This window comes from Furipterus horrens, unplaced genomic scaffold (assembly GCF_987537825.1).
Source record: "Furipterus horrens unplaced genomic scaffold, mFurHor1.1.pri manual_scaffold_10, whole genome shotgun sequence".
NCBI lineage: Eukaryota > Metazoa > Chordata > Mammalia > Chiroptera > Furipteridae > Furipterus > Furipterus horrens.
The window spans coordinates 28,176,575-28,197,753 of record NW_028327180.1 but is presented as its reverse complement, the minus strand read 5'-3'; the positions used below and the strand labels follow the sequence as shown (position 1 = coordinate 28,197,753).

At 36.1% G+C, this 21,179-nt stretch overlaps 1 protein-coding gene across 1 annotated transcript in view; it reads right to left on the bottom strand.

Moving 5' to 3' along the window:
* The window catches only part of ANXA10 (annexin A10), a 69,961-nt gene that overhangs the window by 27,391 nt on the left and 21,391 nt on the right, over positions 1–21,179 (bottom strand). The window contains exons 2-3 of the mRNA XM_090288494.1: positions 14,056–14,137; positions 6,354–6,448 (exon numbers count right to left, since the gene is read on the bottom strand). Of these exons, the coding sequence (XP_090144620.1) occupies positions 6,354–6,448; positions 14,056–14,137 (177 nt within the window). The remainder of the gene's footprint in view (positions 1–6,353; positions 6,449–14,055; positions 14,138–21,179) is intronic.

Genomic DNA, 21,179 nt, shown 5'->3' with positions numbered 1-21,179 from the left:
TTAATCAGAGGACATTGTTCTTTCCCAAACACCTATACCCTGGAATCAGGAGCCAATCAGCAGGGTGATCCAACCCCTGAGGGTCTGCTCCACACCCTTAAAATCCCTCTTTCCCTTCCCTTGGGGCTGCAGTCTGCTTGGACTCAGCCCGCCTGCTTAACATCCTTCAATAAAGGCTTTGAACTGGTCTACCCAATGCCTCTCTTCTTCCAGGCACAAACCTAACAGGCGTAGGATTTCAGACAATTTTGGTTCAGCCACGCAGTTTATCTCTGGACACTCATGATTCTAGATCATAAAGATAATCACTACGTGGTTGAATACACTGACTGTGTGTGGGACATAATGACTTTCTTGAAGTTTTGTTACAATGCCTTCATCCCTTCTGCACCTGACCATTTCAAAAGAAAGTTCTGAGTGTGATTTGGAAATAATAGGAAAAATGGCAAAGTTACAACTACTAGAATAATGACAATTTTCTAGTGGTACATAAGAACAAATAACCTTTGCCTCTGGGGAGGGAATGTCTAATCACACCACTTTGGACTTAGTAGGTTTTCAGAAAGCCTCAGTTCACTGGCCTAATTGTTATGGATAATAGACTGGCCCCGGCCTTCCTCTTTGTAGGCCAAGGTAATATCTGTGCCGTTGCTAATATCTAGTTGAAAATTTCAGACCAAGTAGAAAGGTCATTCCTAAAACCTAAAGAGAAAGTCATGTAGTTTTTTAAGATAGGACCTAATGATTTATGGGATTTGTTTGGCTCCTTGGGTCCAGGCCCCTATGGGGGCATGGTTGGGATCAATACTGCCAATTGACCTCCCCCTGCTTCTTGGAGTCCTTTGATAATTAAATGCTGTGTGAGACAAGTTGATGGATTTAGTCCCAGCTTTTGTTGGTCAGAATCATAGAAGTGGCTTAGGGATTGGTGTATTCAGAAAAATAAATGTCAATAGTGAAAGTAGCCTAGAAATGAGGGGTGATACTGTTGAGAGACAATTTTCTCTAGTTTTCATGAGTCTGAATGTTCTGCAGAGTGAGCCACTCACAGTTCTTTGTTCTGCATTACCTTCTGAAGGATGTTTGTATAAAGAATAGCATTGGGAGGGAGGGCTAGTGTCTCCCTGTGCTTTCTGTCTGTTAGAACTGATTCAAGTTTCTAAACTCCTGGTTTTTCTTCAGCTGTGCAACATCTGTATGTGCAGGTGTTACCCAGTCATCTTTGCATGGACCTGTGGGATTGAGGCTTGGGGAATTGGTGCGAAAATTCTGATACTCTGGCTACCACTATTACTGTAGATGGTAAACTGCCTTTTGTCTTTGACTCAGGAGTCTCCTGGGTTCCACCAATATCCCCGTCACCTTGGCTGGTTAGCTTGCTATTTTGTAAACATATTATCATCTCATACCCTTCACATTTCTTGATACAAGATTGACAACATAGTGTGAAATGAATCCATATGCTTGAAGAAAGTATTTTCAGTCTACATACACAAGTCGTAACTAAGGTCCAATTTATATACATAACTATAAACTAATAAATAAATTGCAGGCTGCTGAACAAAAAATACACAAACAATATAAAGAGTTAAAAGAAGTAGGAACCAGAATGTAAAAGAAGTCTATGAAAAGGTGCTCAACGTTACATATTATTGGGGAAAATGCAAGTTAAAACCACAGTAAGATTCCACTTACAACTGTAAGAGTGGTCAAAACCTAAAAAGTTTTATGAGAATTTAAAAGAAATGAGAATCATTATACATTGCATGTGGGAGTGTAAATGTACAGAACTGCTTTAAAGAGTGTTTTGAAGCCTAATGGGCTCTGGCTTTAACAATATTGAATTTTCTTCCTCTCTCTTTTCTTTCCACCCTCCTCCCTTCCTCCCTGGCAGAGATTGTGTATGTTATTTCAAAGAGAAATAATTGTTCAGATGTAACAAACATTCACATGGGGTTTACTAGACTTATAAAACTTTGATTCTATAGAAAACTTTTTTGAAAAAAAGTTACTTTTTTGATGGTTAAGTTCCCAGTTTCACCAGAAGGAGTATATTTAACCCATGATATATTTGAAAGATAAGGTAGATGTACCATTTTAAATTATTTAATTCATGCTTATAAAATTGATCTGTGATAAACTGCACAATACATTTCAGCTTTTGAGGATAAAACTACATCTACCCCATCACTTCCAAACTAAAAGTGAGGATAGAGAAGATACAAACCTATTACTGGTACTAGTGACATAGTAACCCTACCTCTAAAGTAGATAAGTTAATTTTCTAGCCATCACCTCCTAGGTATGCTGATACTTCAAGATCAGTGTTTTTAACCATGAAGATGGGAAGTAATAGGGGGAAAAGTTGTGAGAACAAGATGGATTTGAAGAGTGCACTTGAACTTGAGTAACAACTGTATTAATCTGCTTGGGCTGCCATCACACAATACCATAGACTGTGATTTAAACTACAGAAATTCATTTCCTAACAACCTAGAGTCTGGAAGTCCAAGATTAAGGTGCCAGCACAGCTGGTTTCTAGTGAGGCCTCATTTCCTGGCTTATAGCTGGCCACCTTGTGTCCTCCCATGGCCTTTCCTTTGTGTGTGTACCCCTGGTATCTTTTCCTCTTTTTATAAGGACACCTGTTCTATTGGATTAGGGCCCCACCTTTATTACATCTTCTTAAAGACCCTATCTCCAAACATAAATATTGAGGGGACACATTTCAGCCTGTATCACCAGTTATAGGCTTGCCAGTGTTGTAAATACTGGGGACAAATTCGTGAAACAAAAGAAAGGTTCTTTTCCTTGCCAGGCTTGTGTTCTAGAGGGGAGTGACGAGCTAAATATTAATATAATATGTAAATAAATTATCTAATATGTTAGAATGCAATAAGTATTATACAGAAAAGCAAAGAGCAGGTGGAACAGATATGGAATGCTAGTATAGGTTTTGGGGTGGGTGACAATTTTAAATAGGGGAATTAGATTAGGCCCCCTTGAGTAGCTGACATTAAAAAGAGCTTTGAAGGATATGAGAGAATTAGCAGTATAGGTATCTGCCCTTGTTAAGTTTGGTGTTTATCCAGTTGCGAACAACAGGCATTATTGAATAGCTTTGCCAGACTTGATTAAGAGTCAGATAACCTTGGTGCAATTTCTTACTTTGTGTGATTTGGGGCAAGTCAGCCTCTTCAGTGATTTGCATAACCAACACCACGGGGTCATTGGATTCCAGACACCAGGATATTTCAGAGCCAATCATCCCTGCTTTAAATGAAAACTGGGAAAACAAATGGCCTCAATGCTGAACTTGAACCCCCTCATTATCAGGTATGGATAGGCTGTCTGCCAGCCTCAGAGGCACCTCTTTGTTTCCTTGCTTTCACTGCACTGTTGACAGAATAGTGCTTTCCTTGGTGTGGAAGATCAGAGTGACCTTATTAATGATATTGATAAACATGTCAGTCAAAGGCATTCCAAAGGGCTTTTCATTTGAGTCTAGGGATCAATTTCTGCTTTGGGTGAGGCAAAACTGTTGGAATTCGGCTGTTCTTCACTGATGTTAAATATTACATAATGAGTATTTATGGAGCAGGCCTAGAATTGCAGTTAACTCTGTAGCTAAGAAAATAATTCTGTCAAACCTGGATTACCCATGTTAATAAAAATATAAAATAAAAATATCAATGATTAAGATACAGGAAACCTATAAACTGAAAGGGGAGGCTATCAGATGACACACCTTGGTGAAAGGGAAGAAGAAATTCTGAAAGTGAGCTGCAGGGGAGGCCAGGTCGGTTAACCTGGGAGCAGCTAGAATGAGGGAAAAGAGAACTTTAAGCACTTTATGAATATTCATTTTAACTATAAAGTGGCTAATAAATGGGGTGTTTTCCTCTTTTTAAAGACTAAAAGCACAGAGGCAGAATATAATTCCTGAGATTTCCTTATGCTGTAAGTAAAGTGCTTCTTCTGTGTCAGACCCCGGGCTGAGCTCTGCAGCCAATAACACAGTCCCTGATGTTTCAGAAGATTACAATCTGGTCAGCAAGGGATAACAGGAAAGCAGCACAAGTCAGCGTGGCAAGGCCGTGGTAGCATAATGCGTGGGGAGCTCTGGGAGCCTAGCAGGAAGCCCCAGCCCAGAGCACAGACTGTGCCAGGCCAGAGTTTCTGGGAGCAGCCTATTCCTTATTGCATATTATGGGAGGAGGTGCAATTAACTATGCCTTCACATTGTCATTCAACAAAAATTAATTAATCAATCTTGGCATGTGAGACAGATATTTGTGTTAACTCCAGGGATGAACAAGAGGCATTCCAGCTTTCAAGGTTTTAGACTCCGATACACAGAAACATATAAAAAGCTCATAATGTGTCATTGGGTACCAAGGGGAAGTTCCATAAAGGGTGCCGTAGCAGCACAAGTCTGTCCAACTCTTTTGGGGGGAGTAAGTGGTGTGAGGAAAAGTGTCCAGTGCCTGGGAAGATGAGCAGGTGGGCAGAGCGTGGGGTGGCAGATCAGGCCATGGAAGCTAGATGAGACACGGGGGCTAATGGGGAGGGAGTGGCAGTGGTTTCTAGAACTGCACATAGTTCCTCTTGGCTGCCTGTGGAGGGGTGTGAAGAAAGGGACAGAGCTGAAGACAGAGAGCAGAAACAAAGCAGGCAAGGCTCTGTGTGCCCTGGGCGAGCATTTGGATTTATTCCATGGACATAGAGGTATTTGTTAGAATTAAGGTAAGGACTTGGGATTAAAGTGGGAAGTTTACATTTGGATTGGGAATCATTCTGCCTACCAGCGTGGGATGGAACTGGGACTAGCAGCTACCGGCTAGGAGTTTGACCACCAGTCTGGACCCCAAATGATGAAGGCCTAAATCAAGGCTGTAAGTGAGGGAGAAAGAGAGACACAAAAGAGGAAAAGTAATTTAGAAAACATGATAGCTGATTTCATGGCAAGGGTATTTCAGAGGAAAGGGGCCGGCATAATTCCCTGTCTTCCAGTGGGTACGATTTAGTGTAGTGGCCCCGCTTTTCCACACGGTGTGGATTATTCAGCAAAAGTGAGAGTCTAAGCAACTTTGAGACCTCGTACGTACAGTGAAAGTGCTCCACTAGAGTATAAATGTTTAATGGATTTTACATTCCTTGAGTGAGTACCTCATTTCTTGTTCATTTTAATCTGTTGTAGTGTAATATTGTAGAGATCGATAAAGTAATGGTTTAACCTAAAGTTACCTGATGTATGAAAAGCAAAGATGTATGTAAGTCTTTTGGTTGAAAAAAAGTCACTTAAAAGTGACCTCTTATATCAGTATGCATATTAAAACAATATTAGATTACTAATGCTTCAACCTTATGGTCTTTACATTCTCTTTCAAGAGAAAACTTGCACCTGTGTCATAAATTTAACCCAGTTTTACGTGGATTAAAAAACAAAAAACATAATTGGCTTTCTTTTATCGCCTAATTCAACTAATTTCACTAGTAGTTGTGGCTTTTTGGATTATTAATTCATTCTAAAATGCAGGGCTAGCCTTTGTTTTATGTATTATATAGTTCAAAGTCTGAGGTTTCTAGAGAAGATAAATTTATATGGTCTAACTCTACAGAAAAGAGTTTTATGATAGTGTTTCACTGCTAATGCTCAGTTGACAAAGTAATTGATATTTCAGGCCCTTTTGGCATGAACAGTTTTGGTTCTGAATCTGTGGTTTAAATGCAAACCGAAAGAAAGAAATTTTTAATGGTACTTGCTTGAAATTAGAATGTGATTACTTTAAAACACTATGGAGAATTTTATTGCCTTAAACTATTTTTAACTGTCATTCTTCTTTAATGATCTCTATAACTGCATACTGTAAAGGGAAAAACAAGTAGAAAATTCACTTTGGTTCAGAGTTAGGTGAAGACCTGTGGAGAATTGCAGGAAAAAAAATCTTACTTTTTGATCTTGTGATCATTATTAGTTCCTCCTATGTTTTCCCTAAAACTTGACATGGGTATTCCCAGTATGACATTTTTAACCTAATTGGACCAACCAGCAGTGTAAGGCTAGCAGAACTTTCATTCTATGAAGCTAAATGATTTTTGACAAAAGACTGGTGGAGTCACTGTGAGTGTGAACATAGCTCACACATGTATACATTTGATGCTATCTCTTTCTTGCATTCCTTGAAGCATTCTAGAGACATTAGAACTATTTCTGATACAGATATAGTGGACATCTGAAATCTTTGTCATCTGTGAGACTGAAAAGAAGAACAGTACCTGTTCTCTGAGAGTGTTGTCATTTCTCAAGCATTTGCCCTAAAATTACATTGGTCAAGATGGAGAGAACTTACCCGGCCACACATGCTCTGGTATGCCTCTGCAATCATTAGTCTTTGTGCGTTACAGCGTTGAGTTAGAATGCTGATCAGCATGTCTTTGTCACAGCCTGGAAAACAATGATAATTGAAGATTAATAAAGTCTACTTTGTAGTTAAGAAGAATCCATTATCTAAGAATTGAAACCAATGTGCAAGCTTTATTCCTGATGGTACTTCAAAGCAATTTTAACTAAGATGGGAGATCCCAGAACAACACTTGATGAAGCCGGGGATCTTCCTATCTCTTACTTTGGTGCTATTTGTACAGATTTCCCATTTCAATAAAAAATACAGGGAAGTAAAAATGTAGTCCTTCTTCGACCACCGCTCCTACTCCACCAGAAAAGGCTTCCCTTACCTTCAAGCTAATTAGTGTTTAACTGGGCACATTATCTTTCTTATTTTATAGTCGAAGAGATGTGACTTATGATGAACATACATCAAGACTCAAATATATTAAATAAGACAAAAGAGAACCTCCAGAAGAAGAAAAAGAAATAGAAAAGGAAATTATTAAAAAGTATGAAGTGTTCACCCTTCCGAGGGATGGCGTGAACCTCCCATGATTTGCATGAAACATGCTGTCTCTTGTAATAAAGGCTTGTTTCTGGGCTATGAGACATTTAGTGCTCATTGAACTGACATCACACCTGAATGCACAACTAGTTTAAGTTTAGCTCTAATTACAGTAGAGTATGAAGAGGCCTTAACACTTTCCTTAGCCTGACTAAAACTTAAGTTTCTTCACAACTGTGGACCCTTGATCTCCATTTTGTGAGAATATTTAGTTTAGAAAACTTGCAATTATAAATTCTCTCTTTACCCTTTTGAGATGTGAATCTTCTCCCAACCACTCATCAGTTTTATAACCCAGAAATGTCTTTCTCAAGGACTTGGGATCTATCCCTTTAAAAGATAATTGTCAAGAAAGATGGAGTCCCTGTCTCCCTGTCTCTGTTGGAGGGTAGAAACCTAACTTCCATAAGTACCTATTAACAGACACAGATGGCCTAATCACATTGACCAGTGACCACAAGCCCCAGGGCCCTCCAGTACCTCTCCACTAGCTCGCCCCAGGCTTAAATACTCTCCTACATTTTGTTTCCGAGGACTTGAGTTCAATCTCTCACCTCAACTGAAAAAAACAACACTTGATCCCTACTGCAGTAGAATTAAATAATCTTCCTTGCCTATTCAGTTCTTTGTGGTACAGATTTTCTCTGACAAAAGTAGCTATTTAATGGAGATGAGAAAAAAAGGAATGGAAAGGCTAGGCTGTTAAGCAGATCACCTTTCTGGAAAATGAAAGCCATCCTGGATGGCCTTTGGCTCCTAGGAAAGCCGTGAATCAGGTGCGGACTGTGCCAATGAGAAACAGGAGAGCAGGGTGTTTTCTGTGACTGAGAGAAATGGTCTGAAAGCTGTAAAGTGGAGGAAGGGAAGCATAGAACCAGCTCCAAAGACCAAACTTTATGATTTGTGAAAAAAAAGGCAGCACCCAGTGCAGAGGCACAGAGCAACATGGTACCAAGGGGCAAGTCTGTGAAAGCCATGGACTCAAAGGGCCTTAAGGAGTCCTAGAGGAGGGTGTTAGGTGTATAATAGGCATGTCAAAATTTACCTATTTTAAATAGTAAATAGAAGAATTTTCAATTATGTCCATTGTTGCTTTTACTGTCATCACATTTAAGTAATTATTATTATTATATTTTTGTTCTGTTGCCATTATCCACTTAATCCACAACCTCCCTCTCTGACTTACTCTTTCTTTTTCAAAGTGTTCATACCAATTCTTGCTCATTTATACTTCCAGAGATATTTTGGAAGAATTTTATTAAAATTTTTAAATTAAAATAACTATAAACTTAGGAATCAATTAATGAGGGTTTTCTCTGTCATTAATATGATGGATCTGCTGAATTATTTGTTTTTCTTTCCTAAATGACTTAGTAAAGATTTGTAGAATTTTTGAAAGTGACAAGAAACTTAATTTTGTTAAAATTATTTATTTTTTGTCTTTCTATTGATATTTTAAATCATATTTTTATTTTGTTAACACACAATTGCTTAAATAAATTATATCAAAATTTATGTTTACCTTATATTCAGAAAAATTATTGAACTAGTAATTTTTAATAACTTTTTAGTTGATTACCTTGGATTTTGAGATGTACAATAATATTCTCTGTAAATAACAAGAATTTAGATTTCTTCTTTAAAATCATTGCATATGTTTCTTATTCTTGCCTTATTACATTAGGATAGGAATTTCTATATGATTCTTATTTTCTGCTTTAACAGAAAAACCTGAAACAGTGAACCACAGCGATTTATAGACTTTCATGATGTACTATTGATTCCTGTTATTTGTGGTATTTTTTCTACCAAGTCACCATGAGCATTGCATTAGTAAATGTATTGCTTTTGGGAAAAATATAGGGTTAGATTTTTATGACCTTGTGGTCATAACATTTTTGTTAGCAGAAATGCCAATTGTATTATATATTTTTGTTCATAAATGTCCTTGTAAAATAGTCTCTAATCAGCATTGAAAATCCTCTTTTCCACATGTGCTTTTCCTGTACAAAACTTAGGGGGAAAACTTAGGGGGCAGTTTTAAAGGAAACCTTCAAGAGGTGTTCTTCTGCACCTTCCTGATCACAAGACTGAGCATTTAACAGTGTTTATGTTGGATCATCATTTGAAACTTGCAAGCCAGCCAGCACTACTTACAAAAGAAAGCTGACCGTTACACTTTTTACTATTATTTTCAGTTATCATCTCATGAACTCACAAATTTATCTGCTTTTCCACAGCTTTGTAACATTCATATTACTTTAGCATATTCTGGACAGCCTCATGCACAGATCAATAAGTCTTCTCTTTTCTTTTCTATTTCAGTCATCAACAAAACAAAAAAGCAGCCTACAAAATGGAAGAAAATATTTGCAAACCATGTATCTGTAATTAATATCTAAAAAATATAAGTCTCTTATACAACTCAATAACAAAATACAAATAATTAGATTAAAATTGGGCAAAAAGAGCTGAATAGGTACATGAGAAGGTACTTAACATTGGTACTCATCAGGGAAATGTAAACCAAAAGCAGGAGATACCACCTCACACTTGTTAGAACAGCTATCAAAAAACAGATGAGAGATGTGAAAAGGGAATCATTGATCATTGTGCACTGTTGTTGGGACTGTAAATTGGCATGGCCAGTATGAAAGACAGTAGAAAACTTTTTTCCTTTTTTAAATTTTCCTTTCCTCAACTATTCTTAACTTCCCCTATCTATTTTGTTCCTACCTACTATGCTTCTTAATCCTTGCACCATTTCCCCATTGTTCCTCCTTCCCCCTCCCAGTTGATAGCCCTCCAAATGATCCCCATACTTATGATTCTGTTCCTATTCTGGTTTGCTTAGTTGGGTTTTGTTTTTATTTTTTTAGGTTCAGTTGCTGATAGTTGTGCTTGTTGTCATTTTAATGCTCATAGTGTTGATATTCTTTTTCTTAAATAAGTCTCTTTAACATTTCATATAATAAGGGCTTGGTGATGATGAACTCCTTTATCTGCCCTTCCATTCTAAATGATAGCTTTGCTGGGTAGAGTAATCTAGGTTGTAGGTCCTTGCTTTTCATCACTTTGAATACTTCTTGCCAGCCCCTTCTTACCTGCAAAGTTTCTTTTGATAAATCAGTTGATAGCCTTATGGGAACTCCTGTATAGGTAACTCTCTGCTTTTCTCTTGCTGCTTTTAAGATTCTTTCTTTATCTTTAGCCTTTGGCATTTTAATTATGAGATGTCTTGGGTTGGACTTCTTTGGGTTTAGCTTGTTTGGGACTCTCTGTGCTTCCTGGACTTGTATGTCTATTTCCTTCACCAAATTAGGGAAGTTTTCTTTTATTATTTTTTCAAGTAAGTTTTTAATTTCTTGCTCTTCCTCTTCTCCTTCTGGCACCCCTATAATTTTGTTGTTGGCATGTTTAAAGTTGTCCCAGAGGTTCCTACTCCTCTCCTCATGTTTTTGTATTCTTGTTTCTTCTTTCTGTTCTGGTTCAGTGTTTATTTCTTCCATTGTTCCAATCCAAATCATTGATTTAAATCCCAGCTTCCTTCCCTTCAATGTTAGTTCTCTGTATATTTTTCTTTTTTTTTTAAGTATATTTTATTGACTATGTTGTTATAGTTGTCCCAATTTCTTTTCCCTTTGCTCCCCTCTGCCTGGTACCCTCCTTCCCTCCAGCAATCCCACCCCCTTAGTTCATGTCCATTTGTCATGCCTATAAGTCCTCTGGCTTCACTCTTCCCTATATTGTTTACTTCACCCTGTTTATTTTGTACCAACCAATTATGCTTCTTAGTCCCTGCACCATTTCCCCAGAAAACTTTCTTTAAAAATGAAAATTAGAACCACCATATGATATAGCAGTCCTACTTTTGGGTATTTATCTAAATGAAGTGAAATCACTATCTTGTGGAGATATTACATCCCATATATTCATTGTAGCAATAGTCACAATAGTCAAAATATGGAAGTCACTTAGATGTTCAGAAACAGATAAATAGATAAAGAAAATATGATATATACATATGTATAGATACACAGTGAGATATTATTCCATTATAAAAAAGAAGGAAATTCTGCCATTTGTACAACATGGATGAATCTTGAAGGCAATATGATAAATGAAATGAGTCAGAGTAAGACAAATATAGTATCACTTATATGTAGAATCTAAAAAAGCTCAATTCATAAAAGCATTCACATGATTGGGGCTGGGGAAAATGGGAGATGTTGGTCAAAGGATACAGACTTCCAGTCATAGAGGAATGAGTAACAGGATCTAATGTACAGCATGGTGACTTTAGCTAACAATGCTGTATTGCTTACTTGAAAGTTGCTAAGGGAGGAAATCTAAATGTCTCACCATAACAACAAAAATGGTAATTATGTGATGTGAAGGACATTAACCTTTATCATGTTAATCATTTTTCAATTTATATCAAATCATCACGTTGTACACTTTAAATGTACATAATGTTATATGTCAATTGTATCTTAATAAAGCTGGAAAAACATCACAGTCACCAAGGACAACATTAGTAATGGTCTTTCACAGCTGCGCCTTGCCAGGGTCATTAGGATAGATATGCTTTTAAAGCATTCTGAGCTGCGTCTGTGCTCCAGCAAGCTGGAGTGGACATGCAATCAAAACCAAACTTCCTCAACTTCTTCAGCCTAAAACACTGACAAACAAAAAATTACAATGGTCAGAATGAATCTGTATTCTTTCTCTAAAATTACAGTGGCAGGAAAATGGGAACTGGAGCAAATAAAATTTTATCCAGTGAATAGATTGCTCTGATCTACAGTTTTTAAAAAATATGTTTATTGATTGTACTGTTACAGTCATCCCAATTTTTTTCCTTTGTCCCCCTCTGCCTGGTAGCCCCCTACCCTCCAGCAATCCCCCCATTAGTTCATGTCTGTGGGTCTTGGCTTGTAAGTTCTTTGGCTTCACCCTTTCCTATGCTGTTCTTAACAACCCCCCCATCTATTTTGTTCCTACCAATTATGCTTCTTGATCCCTGCACCGTTTTTCCCTTCCCCCTCCTTCCCCCTCAAAACTAATAACCCTCCAAATGATCCCCATACCTATGATCCTGTTTCTCTTCTGATTGTTTGTTTAGTTTGTTTTTTAGATTCAGTTGTGGAGAGTTGTGAGTTTGTTGTCATTTTTATGTTCATAGTTTTTATCTTCTTTTTTGTAAATAAGTCCCTTTAACATTTCATGTACTAATGACTTGGTGATGATGAACTCCTTTAGCTTTACCTTGTCTGGGAAGCACTTTATCTGCCCTTCCATTCTGAATGATAGATTTGCTGAATAGAGTAATCTTGGTTGTAGGTCCTTGCTTTTCATCACTTTGAATACTTCTTGCCAGTTCCTTCTTGCCTGCAAAGTTTCTTTTGAGAAATCAGCTGATAGTCTAATGGAAAATAATTACTCTCCTGAGTAAACTTTCGCCCATAAATTTTTATCTTGTCTCTATATTTTTTCTAGCGATTATTGATATTTTAAAAGGCATGCAAGCATTGCAAGCTCCTAAAGTCAACTTTATAGAGCACATTTAAAGTCCTTTATTGTTTTCCTATGGGTTCTACTAATGAATAAAACACAAAGTGAATCAAGTTCTCATAAAGGTGACATTGTCTTTAAAGTTAAGAGCTTGCTTTCTTATGAAAGACTTTGCATGTTTTAGGCTAACGCTTTCTTTATGTTGCTAATGTTTATCTTCATGCTCACCAGAAGTCTTCTTAAAACAGCTATTACTTAATGAGATATATGGATGTTTAACAGTGCCATATCATATCTCACAGATTAAATATCTTTTTTAAAAGAACCCAACACATTTTTCTCCCTTCTTTATATATTCCTTTTCTACACTCTGGTTTCATTCTGTTCCCATCCATTTATTTAACACCTGCACAGACTCAGTGCTCTGGGAGCTCACTAACTAGTCAGCAAGTGAGAAAAAAAGGAGGAGCACAATGAGATCAGTGACACAGAAGTGCAGAAGCAAGTATATCTGGTTGTGTTTGAAGTTCCCAAAGAAGGATTTAAAGAGGAAGATTCATTTCAGAAGAATCCTGAAGGAAGAGAATTTGGATGCAAAGTAAAGAAAAGCAAACAGCACTCCAGATAGGGGCCAGTTTATGAAGATGTGGAAAAACAGATATTTTGCGGGGGGGATAGTAGTAAGTTTGATGTAGCTGGAAGAGGAGGCAGCAAAAGAAGCAGGCTGGGAACCAAAGCAGGGCAAAGAAGGATGTTTTATCACCAATTAAGGTTTTTGGCTTGGAATTTTATTTAGTAGTGAGTGATAATGTTACACAGCAGAGTCCCCAAGGAGATGGGAGGGGCTTTGATTATGGGATGGTAATGAAAAACCTATGAGGGCCTGTGTAAAATTGTACAAGTAGCCGCAATTAGTCACCCTGCCTACTGCATCACAGGCCGTAGTCAGGGATTTAAAAATAAGGTGGCAGACACTTACAGAGAGAGAACCATGTGGCTTTGAAAGGCAGGAAAGAACCATGCATGATCCAGTGCAACACGGCACATGTTTTCCTGGACTGTTATCTGGAGGCTGATGACATTGTACCCCAGATTCTGAAGGAGAGAGCTGACAGATAAGGGATGGGGAACTTCTGGGCTTGGTTTTGGTTTGTAGGCTTCTGGGGAGCAAGGGAAGTGCTGGGTCCTGTAGGAGAACAGGGCTCTGAGCTGAAGTGCTCACTGTCCTCCCCAGGTTGAAATATTATAAATAAAGACCTGTTTTCCTCAACACTAGTTGTTGGGTTTTACACCAAGACGCCACGTGAAAGAACCCCCTTTTGCTCAGTAACAATGAGACATATAAGGATTTAAGGCAAAACCATGTCAAGATCAGATTTGCAATTGAGAAAGAGGCAAATCTGTTCACCGTTATTGTCTTGTTCTATTATTTTTCTTCTTCTTTTACTTTTTTGCTCAGCTTTTAATAAAAGATTGTCTTCTGTTATACATCAGCTATTTAAACCCATATTACAGTTTTGGAAGAAGGTAAAAGAACAACAACAAAAAGATTATTATATAAGGTGATAGAAATTATCAGGCTTACCAAATCCTTGGAGCGCTCCCCCTAGCATTTGGGCATCCATTATGGGATTGAAATTGGGAGCTGGGAAGATGGTTCCTTGCACCTTGTGGGAAGAGTTCATGAAAGAGATTGCAGTAATTTGCACAAAAGATTTCAACAGTATTTTCATATAAATGAAGACAAAAGTATATTCTATACATTTAAATTATTCTGAGATGTACACATATGTTTATAAAGTCTGGCTTAGGTAATATAATCAACAATATCGTAATAAGTATGTATGGTTCTGGGGGGGCACTGGAAATATCAAAGGGACCACTTTGTTAAGTATATGAATGTCTAACCACTATGCTACATACCTGAAACTAACATACAAGATAATTTTGAATGTAAGTTGCAATTGAAAATTTAAAAAAAGAAATCACTTTAGGAAAAGAAATGTGTTAATTGCATGTTAATTACAGAGAGCAAATTTGGTTGAATTTAAAAAATCCATTGGTCTCTACTATATTGGCATCTATTATTCATCCTGGAAAGTTAAATACTGGAGTCAATAATAGGAATGTGTGAGAATTGATTAAATATATAGCTTCTTAAAAAACAATAAACATTTTAGGAATTGTTAACTTTTATAGAAACTGAAGAGAACAGTATTGGGGAATTCATGTCATTTATATCAATTATAAGTGGCATTTGCCATCCCAGCTTTTTATGCATTAGAGACTCTAAAATAGTGGAGAAAATTGAAATGTTTGAGTTTAGATTATGTGACTCATGGAAATATAGATGATGTAGCTAGGGTAGAGAATTTTTAGCTGAAGCTTGCAAGCTGCAGAGGAAAACATGGACACTGGACAGACATTCCAACATTCCATTTAAATTCTGTCTCTTGCCAATAATAAAATGCAGAACCTTTAAGTTAGGCTTTGAAACCACACGGTCTTTTATTTCAGACAGAGCCTGTCAGGACTAGGCATCATATGACCACACTCAGCACCAGGGAACTGTCAATCAAACTTCGTGAAAGAAGGGAAGCTCTCCCCCTGTTTGTTGTCAGTGTGCCCAGAAACATTGGAAAAAATGCTTTTCCACAGCAAACAGATCTACCAGGCCTCAAGAACTCAGGCATTCCCCAAGCTCTTCTGTAGCAATAACAGCTTAGCTGAAGATGGAGCTTTCCGGTGCCCATTGTCTAATGGTAGAGCGTTAATTAATTAATGAGAAGAGACTGGACCATAATTTCTAGTCCAAGAAATATACCAATACCAAAATATTTATGAAAAGATTTTTGAAGTATTAAGAATATTGTTTACTTGAGTTAAAACTAAGAATTAAATTCAGTTTGAATTCCATTTGACTCAATAATAAACAGGAATCTATTTAAGGTTGATTGGAAACCATATATTAATCATGATATGGTCATATTTTTATACTTGCAAGTACAGCCTTGTTAGTGAAATATTCTTCTTAAATGCCTTTGTGGACAGATACACGTAATTAAAATAAGGACATAGTTTTCACCTTATTTTGCTATAGTGCATGCATTTACAAACTAAAATCCACTTCTGATATCTCAAGTTTATTGGAGATGATGTAGAAATGAAGTTCTCTTGAGCCAATCCTCAATTCTAGAAGCTATTTATTATGAGACAACATGAGTTTTATCTTCCTTATTTGCTAACTTGCCCCATTGGGTGAGACTCTATTAGGAAAATAGACTTTGATTCTTCTTTTATTTATTGAGTTTGGATAGCTGATGGTAATGTAAATTCCAAGGTTGAGTTTTTCTCACCTCAAGGGTTTCTTTTTGCATTTTATAATCCTAGTGGAATTTAAGATTTAAACTTTTGAAAGAACAGCCATACCATTGAATGTGAAAATGATTTTCCTTTCTGCTATTTGTCATTGTCTTTTACTAAATTTTTTTTGTCTGCTTAGTTCTTTCTTAGTCCCTCTTCCACCCCGCCCCACTGGGAAAATTAAGTTTTTTTGAGGCATGAAAAAGAGAAACTTTATTTTCCCTATTTTAGGAGTAAGAAGACTTATTTGACAAGTTTTGTGCGGACAGTACCATTTATTGACTTGGTGACTTTAATCTTTCTGAGTGCTATCAGCCAAAGGGATGTTTTAAAGTATAAAAGAGAAAATGTATTTGAAAACAATAGGACATACTGATAAATATGCATAAGTTATCTAGGCAATTTTCAGTACAGCATACACAAATATTCACCACAAAACATATCATTACTGGCCAAACTAGGATCCCCCAGATTTTCTACTAGAATAAGTGCTATACAATGAAACTATATAAACAGGTATCCCCCATATAACACAGTTGTTAGGTTCCTAACAAATGCCGTGTTATGAGAATCCATGTTATATGAGACAAAGAACTAGTACAAAATGGAGGATTAGAGTCCAAAAATTAAAAAAAATACTATTATATCTTTATAATTAAGAGAAATATCTTCCTTAAAGCAGTTTTCATCAAAAGTATTACATATTAATATGAATTAAGTAACGTTTTCTTCGTCATCACTACTAAGCTTCATTAACCGAATGCGTTTTCTTTTTTACAAGATATCCTCATCCTCTGAACTTTCCTTAGCATTATCTTGATGTCTGTGCTCTACTTTTTGCAAAAAATCTGTTATTTTAGATTGCTTGCTTTTAGCTGAGAGATCTTTATAAATTTTGTTTATACAGTGCTAAGCACTTTTGAAGTTCTCTCTTAAACTTTGTGTTCCTTTCAGTGCAAGGACCTTCATTTAAGAAATATAACTCTAACTGTTCGGCTAAGTCTAGGTTTTTCTTAATGCTTTTTAGAGTAAATTGTTTAATTTCTTTGTTTTCATCAGTGCTATCATCCCCTAACTTATCTTCCACATTCCAGATGTCATTTCCACCAAAATTGCTTCATCAGTTTCTTCTACCAGCAATTCTTGGGTATCTTCTACAGTCATATCGTCAAAACCTTGCCCTCCTAAAGATGTAGCAAGTTCTACTATTGCATCCAGCCTGTTTTCTGCTGGCTCGATTAGATTTTCACTTTGAATTGACTCCAGCCATATATTTTTTTCCAACAAGCATTTAATGGTGTCAGTTTTATTTCTTTGATGGATGAGTTTATTAGATTAATACAGTCCAAAATTTTATCATGTTCAGTATTGTACGGGGATTTCCCTAATTTCGTGTTATATGGGAGTTTTCCCCAATTCTCTAACCATGTTAGAGAGAAACTGTGTTATGGAAGTGCTGTGTTATACAGGGGATACCTGTACATATATTTTAAAAGCTTTTAAAGTTATACATAAGGAGAGTTAGAAATAGCTGCAGTGATTTTTCAGACAGTCTGTAGGCAAAAGAAAGAAGTCCATGGTTTTTTATTCATGGTTTTTAAAATCCTGTACATATTACAATGTATTTTTAAAGTATAATATAAAAATTTCTTTTTATTTTTTTATAGTTCTCATTTCCTTTGCCATTTAAGATTATTATCTCTTTGTCATTTGGCCCTGAAATAATATACTAAAAGTGTTTTGGAAGTAAATTCAACACTAAAATATAAAAAACTGTGAATGAGGCCCTGGCTGAAGTGGGTCAGTGGATTAAGTGCCAGCCCGAGAACCAAAGGGTCGCTGGTTCGACTCCCAGTCAGGGCATATGCCTGGGATGTGGGTCAGGTCCCCAGTTGGAGGCATGCAAAAGGTAGCTGCACATTGATGTCTCTCTTCTATTCTTTCTCTCTTGTCCCCTCTCTAAAAAAATAAATAAATAAAATCTTAAAAAACAAAAAACTGTGAATGCTTGTAATTTACAAAACAAATTTTCTAGTAAGCATGTATCATTTCTGCCCACTTATATAGCATATTAAATCATTTTATTCATTTTATGCCAATCATTATGCTTCAATTAAGCCCAAGTCAGTGACATTTCATGTAAGGCACATAATGTTCCTTTTACTTATTTTGTCATTGGCCTATTGAATTTTTCTTTTCATGATCATATTTCCAGCTCTATTGTGATATAATTGATATATAACATTATGTGATATAACATTATGTAAGTAAGGTATTACAATGTGATGATTTAATATGTATATATATTGAGAATAATTACCACAATAAGGTTAGTTAACACATCCATCATCTCACAAAGTTTCCTTTTTTTTTCTGATGAAGACATTCAACATCTACTCTCTTAGCAATTTTTAGTACACTATACAATACAGTGTTGTTAACTGTAATCACCAGGTTGTATGTTATAAGCCCAGGGCTTACCTTATAACTGATATGCTTTCACCAATGTCTTTCAATTGCCATAACCCAACCCCACCCTAGCCCTTGGCAACCACCAGTCTTTCAATGATCATTTTGATTGAACTCACTTGTTAAGTTTATTGAAACAGTTAGTTACCAGTTTTAATTTTGTCCCTTGAATCAAACAATTACTTGAAAAGTTTAGCTGATTAATTGTTTTCAGTCATAAATTTTTTTTCAAATGACTACAGTATACCTAGAGGTATATATTCGTCTACTTTAAGGTAATTTGATCTTCTTTGTATTTTTTTCCCAAAATTGATGCTTAACCATGTTCTATGCATTCCTTAATACCAAACACCACTCTTTCAGATGAAGTCAATCTATACTGAGCATTTCTTTCACTGACTCCTTAACACTCCCTGAATTTTTATTTATAATCAGTACCTTAGGTTTTCTTATTTGCTACCTGTTCTTAAATTTGGGACTTTGACTATGTAAAATATAGTATTGTTTTACAATATATTTACAATATATTGCTGTACCAAATAGTTGGTCTGTGGCTTCATTTCTTAATTTCTAATTATATTTATGTCCCTTTTTGCAGAAGATATATCGAATCTGTACCATGATTTTCTGTGTGGGAGACTTGTTTTAAAAATATTCTCATTTACTGGTGATGTCACTTATGTTAAATAATTTCTTTGAAGCCAAAGATTTTGGCTGAATAAGCTCCTAACTTTATATATAATTAACATAAAACATTTTTTTTTATTTTTAAAAATCCAGAGTATACATGATTAATCAGATTCTTTTAATCATTATATTAATTGTTTTCTATTAGAAAAACTGAAGAGATACAAGTAAGAATTAGCCAGGAGAAGAGGGTGTAGTGGGAGATGTTCCTAGTTGACAGGGCAACATTTCTCTAATGATATGTGTGAGCAAATAAGTAAGAAGTAGGAATACAATCAGGCTTGTCATTTGACTGCTGTCAGAGGCAAAAGGTGAGGTGTGGCAAAGACATAATTTTAAAGGGACATCTAAAGGCTTTTAAAGCAAGAGAGTGAAATAACCTAATTTGAGTTCTGGTAATAACACTATAACAATATAAAGAATGAAATGAAAATGATGTTTTAGGTTGTGGGTGGTTAATTTGAAACCTAGTTGAGATATAAAGCACGTTTGAATTGAAGCAAATATCATGCTTTCTAAATAAATACAGATTGCTTGGTTAACTGAATGTGATTTAACTTAATAAAATTTGAGGTATAAGTTAACTCAGTAACTTTGGTTTAACCTTTTGAAAGAGTCAGAGGCTGTTATTTTAGGTGTCTTTTAGCATATATACCTTTTCCCCTTCAGCTGAGGATATGTTTATTGATTGTGACAGAGAGAGAGAGAGAGAGAGAGAGAGAGGGAGAGAGAGAGAGAGAGAGAGAGAGAGAGAGAGAGAGAGAGAGAGAGAGAGAACGAGAGCGCCTAATGGGGAATCAAACCTGCAAAGTTTTGGTATACAGGGCAATGCTTCAACCAACTGAGCCACCTAGCCAGGACACATATATACCTTTTTAAGCAATGTCCTTTTTAATATACATGTTTCTAATTTTTCATGTCTTAGAAAAAATTTGAAATTTTGAAAAGGGGACACTTTCCAATTTGACATGAAAATGATATGTGTATGTTAAATGTATTTTATTTTTCTTGCTTTGAAAATTGACAGATTCAGAAATAGCATCACTTATATAAGGCAAAATAAATCCTGATGCTTATCATTTCAATTTGAATTCTTACCACAAGGTAATCAAAATATAATCTTTGCTTTTAGCCATTTGTTAATTTAAGTTTTGAGAGAGGAATAAAAAATACTCTTTTTAAAAGACAAAATAAACTGCTTCATAGTCTCACTATACAGAAGAGCATGAATAATTTGTAGATATAAAGTTGGTTCTAGACTATCCTCTCAGTAAATAATGAATAGATTTCTTTAACTGACACAAAAATGTCAAAGTTATCATCTGAAACTGAATACATACAGACTGGAAATAATTTATATATTTTGCTTATGAAGTAGATGAAATGATTTTCATCATTTCACAGCAACAGGTACCTCAATAAGTGCAACTTATTTCATTCATTCATAGCTAATCCAGTGGTTGGAGATCATAAACCCATATCCCTCCAAATACAGTGTTTATAGGCTACCTACATTTAAATTTTTTCTCAAGTGGCTTTTGACTCGCATTCACATTGACAACCTGAGCACCTCAAGACTTTCAGACTTTGAAATATTACCCATGGGAGTTGGTAATTTGACTAATTGGATGCCTCTTTAATGAATAATTCAACATAATTGAAATAATACCTTAGTTTCAGTGTGGTTGAAGATTACTAGATCTCAAGTTAACAGTGGATTTTTAGAGCCCTTAGAAGAAATTATACAGAAATCTTGGGATACCTTTTCCTTAGGGCAACTCCCTTGAACCAAGCATTTACTCACATTTGGGGCATTGGTTTTGGATCTCCCTCCGCTCAAGTCAAAATCTCCTAAGCTTTCCTGAAGGTCTTCAGCCTCCCTAATCTCTTTTGACTCGTATCTGACCAAAGTTTTTCTGAAGTATTTTCAATGGCTTTGAACACAAGCAACACTGAAGGATGGAGTAACAAGCATATTGTTCCTCTCTCTTACTCTTCCACAACTAACATGTCCTTCAGTACAACACTGTCAGTTCTATCCTCTAAACAGCTTTCACGTAATTCCCCTTCTGTTTCTACTACCTTAGTAAAGCCGTTAGCACTTTTCCCTTGGGTTATATCCAATAGGCTGCTAAGTAGGTCCAATTTGTTTTCACTGCCAGAATGGGACTTCTAAAAGAGAAACCCATC